Source organism: Cyclopterus lumpus, chromosome 7 (genome assembly GCF_009769545.1).
Source record: "Cyclopterus lumpus isolate fCycLum1 chromosome 7, fCycLum1.pri, whole genome shotgun sequence".
In the NCBI taxonomy this organism is placed as follows: Eukaryota; Metazoa; Chordata; class Actinopteri; order Perciformes; family Cyclopteridae; genus Cyclopterus; species Cyclopterus lumpus.
In genome coordinates, this window is record NC_046972.1 from 22,145,666 (window position 1) to 22,156,289 (window position 10,624).

Consider the following 10,624-nt stretch of genomic DNA (forward strand, 5'->3'; position numbering starts at 1 on the left):
AGGAAGCGCGTGTGTTTATCCCCAGTGTGCTTCCTTGCTTTGATTACACCCCGAGGGCCCTTGTGCTGTCCCTACTGCAGGATGCCACCCCCTGGGTCTCTGTCAACAAATGCTTCCCGAACACACACACACAACACACGACACACACACACACACACACACACACACACAGACAGACATTAAACTGTCGCACAAAATATATGTTTGAGCGTATTGTAAAATATACCGTGTGCATTGCATACAGAGCAAGATTTTCCACACTTGAACCCTCTGGACCAGAACGACGGATTCCCGAAAGCAAACAAATTCCAACACACATTCCAGCCCGGGTCCTTAATATAGGACCCGGCTGAATAACAAGCGCCCTATTAAACAAACACACTCCCCCTGAAGGTCCACCTTCCTCAAAGAAAACATGTCGACGAGCTGAGGCAGCGGTTCCTGCAGGGGGGGGGGGGGGGGGGGGGGGGGGGGGGGGGGGGGGGGGGGGGGGGGGGGGGGGGGGGGGGGGGGGCATCGTCAAGAGGAAGTCGTGCTCAGACTCCCCCGGCGGCGGCCATAGCGTGTGAATGTGTCGTGCGGTGTCACGGCCCGGTGGGTGATGAATCCATGCAGACAGGTGTGCTTGTATCAGCCAGACCACGGGAACACGGGACCTCCCACTAAGCTCTACCCTCCCCCCCACCCCCCCTTTCTCTTCAAGCCCCCCCCTTCCAACTGGAATCAACACGTCTCAGCGGAGGGGGGCCTTTGATGTGCTTTATATGCCTCTGGTTTGTGTGAATATGAATAAAGGAACGCTCAGCCTTGTGTGTGCAGCAGCGGTGCTTTGAGAAAACCTTTAGAGAATACATCAGTTCTTCTGTGTTCTGTGTTGAATATTAATGTGTTGAATATTAATGTGTTTTTTTTAGATTGTCAATACTCAGTGGTTTTCTGCTGATAGTATTTGAAGGTAAATAATTGTCAGATTACTAGCCGTGTGAAGGCTCTGCGGATGGATGGATGGTTGGTTGGTTATTTGTTAAAATATCAAGTCAACATTTTTCAAATCCCTCAACAACTGGGTGAAAGATTGCCATGACATTCGGTGCAGACATTCATGTTTCCCTGAAGATGAATTGTAATATCATTGTTGGTCCCACTAGTGACATCATAAACAATTGTAACGCTTTTAATACTTTGGTTTGCGACCAAATACCTGCAAAAATAATGACACTAAAATAATGTTTTGTGCAAATTCGACTCAACACAGATACAGTTTCTGACTTATCGGGCATCCGTCATAACAGCGAAGCACTAATCCGAACTTCCCCGTCTCGGCAGCGTCACTCACGTTGATGATGAGTGTCAGAGGCTCCCCCGGGTGGTGCTTAATCAGCTTCTCCTTGCTGGCTGTGAAGAACTGAGGGTCCTCCACGTACTCCAACGGGAAGTGGCCTTTGTGCGGCTCCCCCTCCTCGTCCTCCGACTCGCTATCAAAGCCGGCGGGCCGGTCCCCGGTGTAGAGGAGTCCGTTCAAGATGAACTGCGCCGAGGTCTGCTGGGACTGGCCGGACAGCGGGGACGGGCAGGTGATGGTGAAGGGGGAGGCCACCCTGCAGCGCTGGGGGGGGGGGGGGAAGAACCAGAGAGGACAAAGTCGCTTAAAGTCTTGTGTGAAGCAAAAATAAATGGGTTAATTCAAATTTGAATGATCTGAATTAAGCATTTTTTTAATTTATTTTTAACATGTCAATCATATGTCGCCTCCATTTTCAACCAATTACATGAGCGCCAGGGGGCGGGGCATGGGGGCGGAAGGAAAACGAGGGAACAACGCCAGCTTTCGTGGTCCAAACATTTGACTCGTGCACGCATTGTTCCAGCTAACGTTAGCTTAAGTGTTGAAACAATGCACACGTGCGCGCTGCCCCCCCTCACCTTTGACTGAAACCAAAACGTCACTCATTCAGCTGCCCAAACACAAATATCACCTAGCTAGCTAACGTATATTGGCGAAGTTAACGCGTTAAAAAAAAAAACATGGTGGGCTTAAACTTCAGCCCGGTGTCCGTATTGTTTCGTTTGGGTTGTTGCGGGTCATCCCTACGGACTTATCTGCCCACGTGTGGTTGTTTCAAACACTCGTCTGAGTTGAAGACGTTTGGACCGTTTTTTTGCCGTAAGCTAGCAATCTGAGCCGTTTCCGGGAGGTTCCTGTCAACGTGCGTAACGACGTGACACGTGATTGGTTGCCGAAGGAGGAGACATCTGATTGGCTGCGGATAAAGATACATTTTCTCTCTTTTCCCATGCATTTCATGCCTTTTCCATTCACCTATCAGATGGTTAATTGCATGATGAACCTGCTCCATATTTCACCTTGAACTGTTGATTCGTATATATACATCTCTCTTAAATAAATAGTTTGACATTGTGGTTTCTTGAGAGCGATTTGTATTTGTGTCCCAAAATGTGAAACTATACTCTTGTGATGTTTTATTTTATTTTTAGATTTGAGTGGGATGACTTCATGACCCATTTATTAAAAAAAACAGTGGTTCCTTTTCATCTACTGATTACTTACTTTTTCTCCAATTTCCAGCACCTCCATGGTGACGCTCTGCACCAGATCAAACCCCTGGCCTGTCACTGTGATGGTCCTGCCACCACTGCAACACACAAACACACACACACACACACACACACACACACACACACACGATCAAAGAGAGTCACATCTCAGCCATTACACACACACACCCAAAAAAAAATGTGTCAAATTCATACTGGTATGCAAATACTTTTGGGACACTGCACCCCAAAACTATAGAGAGAAACAGACGGCCGGATAATAATGCAAAACAGTTTGACTGCAAATCCACACGCACGTCATCAAAGACACGCCGCTACGCTGTCAGACGCACGCTGTCAGACGCACGCGGTGCTATTCAGAACACAAAAGAGGTTAAAAAAAAAAAAAAGTCTGCACATCAGGATGACGTTACAGTAATGACTTATGTCAGCGATTCCAGCTGGAGATGTTTAAGTCCCGGGTTTTTTTTTGTTGTTGTAATACTCGGCGATGCGCGAAGCGGTCCACCCCACCTGAGGTAGCTCTTCTTGGGGTGGATGAAGCTGATGGTGGGGTTCTTCTCGTAGGTGTAGGCGGCGCTGAGCTCTGCACTTTGACAGGGAAGGTGTTCGAACTCCACGCACACCGCGACCGAGTCCGTGTGCGCCTGCAGGGCTGGAGGCATGGTGCACTCGATGGTTTCATCTGTTTTACTGAAGAGAGGAAAGAAAAGAACAAAGTAAATATTATGACCACACTGTACCAAAACATTATTATTTTTTTTTAGTTTTTAAACAGACTCGGGCCCGTAACAGAAGACAGCTTCGTGCAGGTCTGGCGTAGCCTTGATCCTCAATTCTCTGCATTCTCAGCAGCAACCCTTTATCGGTATTAAGAGACTCAAGACTCGACCTGGACCTCAGTTCACATCCACGTCTGTCCAAAATGTCATAACTTCGTTTTAATGCTATTCGACATTTTGTGTTTCGTGAGGTCACAGCGACCTTTTGACCTCTGAAAATCAGTTTATATCTTGAACATTTGAAGAAATTCGCTCGAGGCCGTCCCTGAGAGTTCAAGAGAACGGGCCGGACGTGAGGTCACGGTGACCTTTGACCACCAAAACATCAAAAATCCCCTTCACGAAGGAGGGATTTTGATATTTGGGATTTTGGGACGGACCACAAGCAATTTAACACGAGCATGTACTCACTCTCTGATGGTGCACTCCAGCGTGTTGTTGACTTTGACGCTGACCTGAGAGCCGATGTCCAGGTGTTCGCCCCTGATGATGACGACGGTTCCTCCGGCGCGGGAGCCCCTCGTCGGCTCCAGCGACCGCATCTTCGGGACCTGAGAGAAAAGACGAGGCGCTCGTCACTCGAGGACGAGATTCTTGTCGCCGGTAAAGACGAGTCGACTTCTCTAACTCTGACTTCTTCTCGCAAATCGTCTCTCGACCCCTTCGAGATTCAGAATGCCTCGTCTGAGACGGCTGCTAAACCGCAACAGTAAAAATTAGTGAAGAAAAACCGCAAAGACAGCAATATGTTGAAGCGCTGCTGGAGCCAACAAGGCCTTTGGGCTCAAGCTTGCAGGACAAGCTACTCTAAGAGGCAATCGTGTCCATGCATACATGAGAAACTGCATGCGCACACAGTCATACATGCACACGCAAAGCCCCACACACACACACACACACATTTGTCCCCTGCAGCGAAGATGGATATCCCTGTCCGGCTCTGCAGCTACCAGCATCAGCATTCCCCCAAACTTTTCTACCCCCTCCGTGAACCTGGCCTCCAGGGAAGCCTCTTATCCTCGCTGACAGGATTCACTTCCTCAGTGTGCGCGGCTGCCGGAGACCTATTGTGCGTTTGTGTGTCGGAGTCGGTACAAGGAGGCAGATGTTTCCGTCTAAAAAGGCTCGAGGAAGGAGATGCGGCGGAGGCGCGTATCCTGTCTTGTTTCTCCCACATCTTCCCCTTTTAACACCCAATGGGTGTGTTAACCCCTTCCACGCGGAGCTTCTCAAACCCCCCCCGAGAGGACTTTCCATGCAACAGCGCGGCGTAATTCTCTGTTGTTCTGGATTTCCTTCATCCTCGTGTATCGAGAGGGTGGGGGCTTTGGGATCGGGCTAATTTCTCTGGTGGGGATCCAGCAGAGCTGCTGTTAGGAGCTGCTGGATTATGAGAAACGCTCTTTGTCTATAAACAAAGAGAAACAAAGGGCTTACATGGGTATTCCCAGTGACTGAAGACTCCAAATCCAGCGGGAGGCTGCGTGGGCCGAGGGTCAATTAACACAATGCTGGCTGGCTTCGCCTCGACCCGGTGGTGAAGGCACAGCGCAGGGACATTCCAACAATCGCCATGTTTGTTTTTGCTGGCAGACGAAAGACGAACGACAACCAAGCTCAGACGCAGAGGAGAGGAGCGTTTTGATGATTCCCACAAACACTCCTCAGAATCAGAGAAAACGCATCTGTTAACACTCGACTGGCACACTCGGGATGGCTGTCCCAGTGGAGGGGGGGGGGGGGGGGGGGGGGGGGGGGGGGGGGGGGGGGGGGGGGGGGGGGGGGGGGGGGGGGGGGGGGGGGGGGGGGGGGGAGAAGAAGAACAAGAAGGAAGAAGAAGAAAGAAGAAGAACAAGAACAAGCAGAAGAAGAACAAGAAGAAAGAAGAAAGAAGAAAGAACAAGAAGGAAGAAGAAGAATGAGGAAGAAGAAGAAGAAAGAAGAACAAGCAGAAGAACAAGAAGAAAGAACAAGAAGGTAAGAAGAAGAATGAGGAAGAAGAAGGAAGAAGAAAAAAGAAACAATAAGAAGGAAGAAGAGGAAGAAGAAGAAGGAGGAAGAAGGAGAAGAAGAAAGAAGGAGAAGAACAAAAACAAGAGAAAGAACAAGAACAAGAAGAAGAAGGAGAAGGAGAAGAAGAACAAGAACAAGAAGAAGGAGAAGGAGAAGAACAAGAACAATAACAAGAACAAGAAGAAGGAGGAGGAAGAAGAAGAAGAAGAAGAAGGAGAAGAACAAGAACAAGAACAAGAAGAAGGAGGAGGAAGAAGAAGAAGAAGGAGAAGGAGAAGAACAAGAACAAGAACAAAACAAGAACAAGAACAAGAACAAGAAGGAGGAGGAAGAAGAAGAAGAAGAAGGAGAAGAACAAGAACAAGAACAAGAACAAGAAGAAGGAGGAGGAAGAAGAAGAAGAAGAAGAAGAAGAAGAAGGAGAAGAACAAGAACAAGAACAAGAAGAACAAGAACAAGAACAAGAACAAGAACAAGAAGAAGAAGAAGAAGAAGAAGAAGAAGAAGAAGAAGAAGAAGAAGAAGAAGAAGAAGAAGAAGAAGAAGAAGAAGAAGAAGAAGAAGAAGAAGAAGAAGAAGAAGAAGAAGAAGAAGAAGAAGAAGAAGAAGAAGAAGAAGAAGAAGAAGAAGAAGAAGTGGAGGGGACTCACCAGGTACGAGAAGCTCTCCCTCGACGTTCCCGTCCCACTCTGATCCACGTCCACTCGGAGCTCCTCGGTCCTCTGGTGTTCAGACCGTCCTGTGACGCACACCAGCCTGAGGATTAAAGATCAAAGACATGTGAAACATGGTTGTCAACACATTAAGAAAAAGAGATCAGTTAATAATAAAAAAAAAAACAATGAAATGATGATAATAGATCAGAAGAACAGCCTCTGATTTTAATCTAATAAACTCATGTTGAGAAAAATGACTCAGATTGCAGAAGCGAGGGGTGTAACCACGACGACGAAGACGAAGACTCCCTTCAGCCTCAACGCTCGCTCTACAGGGACGTCTCTTATCAATGACACGGGGATCTACTGTTCTGGAGCCTCAATGGGATACTGATGGGGGGGGTAAGGGGGGGTTGGGGAGGGATTGGGGGGGCTGTCGGTTCATTTAGTCAGGTGCCTACAGTGATGGGGGTGATTGACAGAGGAACTGTGGGGGGATTTACGTGGGAGGACCTGGAAAGGAGGAGATGAGGCTCGGGCCGGACAGATTGGGGGGTGGGGGGGCTCAGGGCTGAGATAGCACCCCCCCCCCCGAGAGAGTGTGTTTTTAAATGTCAGGCTCAAACAAATGCTCAATTGTTTTTTTTAACTGAAACCTCCAAAAACCACCGTGGCATTTAATGAGCCCAATTAAAAACATGGATTTTCCTCCATAAATCTGAATAGCTGTAAAGAAAAGAAAAATATTTTTTTTTCTACATCTGTGCTCATTAATTACTGGCGCATCAGGTAAAGAATGCCATTACACTCAAGTTACGAGTCGTGAGGGTTACGGGGAGCGCGCACCTGTTTGAAGGGAACGCAGAAAGAAATGGGGGGGGGGGGTCGAATGAAACCCGAGGGCCCGATAAGAGAGGTGGGTTGATGTCGAGGGTTATTCTCTGGGAAAACATACATGAAACCAGTATATCTTGTAGAGCACAGAAGGTGCATTTAAATAGTACACACACACACGCTGGGTTGGTCGGGGGTTGTTAAATTAAAATGCAAGACATTTTGAATACCGCACATTTTTAATATGAACGTACGATGGGTACCCAGTGGGGGCGATGTGGCCTTGGAACTACTCGCAATTCTTAATAGCAGTTATCTTTCCCGATTAATATTTTGATCCACGGTAAAAAAAAAAAAAATTGAGAAATTAGTCCAAGGTGACATCCTAAAAAATGTCTTTGCTTTGTTCGACCAGCAGTCCAAAGAACAAAAAAAAATTTGGACGTAAAACTGAGAAACGCAGAAAATCCGGCGAAAAAAATAAAAAAATATATATATATTACTACTTATTATTGCAGCTCGACCTGCAGAATATAACAACGCTTCCTAATGACACGATTAATGACATTAAAGTGACACTAGAATGGGATAAACCAATTAAAAAGGATTAATTCATTCAAATTAATGTGAGTATTGTGTATAAATCTGAAATGTTGTAGCTTGCAGTAGTGACAGTACCTGCTACAGGTCTGATGGAGCCCACTAAAAGAACACAAACAAAAGGATTGTGTGCATAACCCCTCGTTAGCGGCGTGTGGCTCGCTATCGGACACAAAAAAACTAATTAAATTTAAGACTTGAAATTTCTTCTGTGGGGCTTTTTTTTAATTTATTTTTCTTTTGGTGTGTGTGTGTGTGTGTAACTGATGCAGTGTGATCCGAGTAAAAGGAACGTGCACACTCCCCGAGCAGACCTGATCCCCAGATGACCCCTGCTCCACATTCCAGAGCCCCCCCCCCCTTCACTGTGGTGGCCAATATATTTTTTGAAGACGTCTCCGATCGTTTCCCTCCAGTGGATGACGAGGATCATCAACAATCAGCTCCGTGAGTGGTAAAAGATAAGGGGCGAGGGCCACTCGAAGGCTCACACGAACGCGATAGCGAGGGCCCCGAAAGACCTCGGAGAAGCAGCTCCAGTAAATGAGGTGTGCCTCGACTGGCAGAGACATTAATTAAAAATGTTGACACCCGGGGCAAGCAGGGCTCTCCTGCGCTGCTCATTTTTCCTTGTGGCACACAGCTGTGACCTTTGACCTCCCAGACACCTGTCTCAACAGCCACCCCCCACCCCCAGTGAATGAGGTCACGTGTGCCGAGTGTGCGAAGTGAGCGCCGGGCACGAGGAGAAGATCTTTGTATAACAGGAGGGTTTAAAAAAAAAAAAAAAATGTAATCCAGGATTTCAGGCAAAGTTTTTTTATCCTGGATAAAGTTTATATAATAAGATAAGATTAAACGAGAAGGGCTTTAAAGTTAAGGAGACGGGAGGATCATATAATCAGATACAAGGAAAAGTTAAAAAAAAAGGTGGAATGTGCTGACGTTGTTATGATTGGTCGGTGCCACTTCCAGCTACGAGGATGTCTACGCTCCGCTGTCATAACAACGCAGGAAAAGATGACGACACCAGATGAGAACAACCCCAGGAGTGAAATGCGATTCGCTGTTTTGAACCCCAGAAAATAATGTGCGGGGGGGGGGGGGGGGGGGGGGGGGGGGGGGGGGGGGGGGGGGGGGTGCGGGATGTGTCAGGCAGTTGGAGTGACAGGTGAGGCCCGCGGGTCGCCCTCGAACCGGTCTCAACACAATGATCGGCTCCAGCGGAGCGAGACCAGATAAACAGCTCCATTCAAAAACGTCACGGATACCGAAGTTCGGGATGTAACCGGAGAGAGTTACCGGCTGCCACTGAGTATGCCGGTGTGTCAGAACTAAAGGGGGGGGTCCAGCTGTCTCCATGGCGACGGTCCCTTGAGCCGCGGAGGGACGAACGGCCGACGCATAATGATGTTTGTGTGAAATTAGCCCCGGTGAATACATGAAAACTAAAAATAAAACAACGTTGACGTTCTATTTCCAAGCCCGGCAGGTCGTGTGTGAGGGTAATGATCCGTGGGAGTGAGTTTAATAACTCATTTAAATGTGGTTCACGTCCTTTAAATGAGAGCTCAATGGGATCATTGGCTCCGATGGGGCTGCTTTTTAAAAGCCTTATACTTTACAAAACGCAAAAAGTTTTACGCTTCTGTTTCCACTTATTGGTTTGCCGGAAATATGGAAATAGAGGATGTCCTTTTGTTGTTTTATTCCATCCGTTATTCTTTTCTGCTGGTAAAATGCATTACCCACAATGCAACTCAGATGTCACACAGGAAAGAGAGCGTTTCCTGCCCCAACTTATCTTAAATAAAGATGCTACTTAGTTGTGGGTTTGCTTAGCAGAAGGAAGAGAAAAGGATGACACCCCCCCCCTCCCCCCCCCCCAGACCTGTAAACACTTTGATGTTTAAAATGGGTGGTGTTTCCCTTTAAATATGTGTAGCAGCGATATCACATGTATATTCGAGACTTTACGTGGCACCCTATAATTAAAAAAAAAAGCTTTTCCTTGCAGGCAGATAAGGCCGTCGTGTCCTTCCTGTCAGTTAAATGTGATGAATGTAATAAAGCTCTCGCCGCACCGTGGCGGTCTGAGAGCTTCGTGGCTCCACAACGGGTTCAAGTTTCCCTTAAATGTTTTTTTTTGTATTTTGTATTTTTTTTACTTCGCCGCGTACACCATCTTTCCATCGCTTGATCTCTATCTCTGCCCCTCCGTCCACCTGACCACTTATCCGCCTGACAGCGTTGGCAGGTTGCCGTGACGACGGGTAATTGTTAGCTATCATCTCACCGGTCCTAATTGCAGGGCGACTGCTTATTTTCGCAGTGTTTTAAAAAAAGAAATATACACATGATGTTAATGTTAAAGCCTAAAGAACGGTTGACAACATGTCACGCGGTACTCACTCCGTGGAGACGGCGTAGAGCTCGGGCAGGAGAGCGCACGCCACGTCTCCAATGGAGACCTTCACAGCTCCGGACCTCCTGCCCAGGTTCCTGCCTTGCACTGTCAGCAGGGTGCCTCCTTCCACGGGACCCCTCAGGGGGAAGATCTGACAAAACACAGAGCGAATACAAATGAACAGGGGGGAGAGGAGGAGGGTGTGTGTGTGTGTGTGTGCGTGTGTGTGTGTGTGTGTGTGTGTGGGTGGGGGGCATAAAACCCTGTAATATGCACAATAAATTAGAGCTCACAAGTAGATTACCTCACACGTTTTATTTTGTTCTCTTCTCACTAAAGACGGGCGATAATGAACGCGATAAAGAACTAAGAGAATGCAGACGAGGAGGGAGGACGCGGACAGATGAGGACAAGTGGGCTCCTGCTGGAGGCTGAGATCTAATAGAATACACACACACACACACACACACAAAGAAGACTCTTAACTGCGCCTGTCTGAGACTCTTCAGCCTCTAATCCTCTGTAGCGCATGCAAATAAAGAGCAGCCTAAGAGCCCCCTTCACATCCCACGAGGGAGACAGACAGAAGCGAGAGAGAGAGAGAGAGAGAGAGGGAGTGAGTGGAGAGGTGGAGAGCACAGCAGAAAGGTGCATGAGTGGGGAGGCAATTTAGGAAACTGAGTGTCGAGAGGAGAGTGAATGCTGATGGTGGTGGGAGAGAGCAAAGCCTCGACCGGGGGAGGGGGTGGGGGAAT

At 47.8% G+C, this 10,624-nt stretch overlaps 1 protein-coding gene across 1 annotated transcript in view; it reads right to left on the bottom strand.

Annotated features, from left to right (window-relative positions):
- Positions 1-10,624, bottom strand: part of plxnd1 (plexin D1) — a 57,362-nt gene that overhangs the window by 18,046 nt on the left and 28,692 nt on the right. The window contains exons 13-18 of the mRNA XM_034537867.1: positions 9,875-10,020; positions 6,023-6,128; positions 3,771-3,910; positions 3,091-3,270; positions 2,570-2,654; positions 1,337-1,606 (exon numbers count right to left, since the gene is read on the bottom strand). Coding sequence (XP_034393758.1) covers positions 1,337-1,606; positions 2,570-2,654; positions 3,091-3,270; positions 3,771-3,910; positions 6,023-6,128; positions 9,875-10,020 — 927 coding nt within the window. The remainder of the gene's footprint in view (positions 1-1,336; positions 1,607-2,569; positions 2,655-3,090; positions 3,271-3,770; positions 3,911-6,022; positions 6,129-9,874; positions 10,021-10,624) is intronic.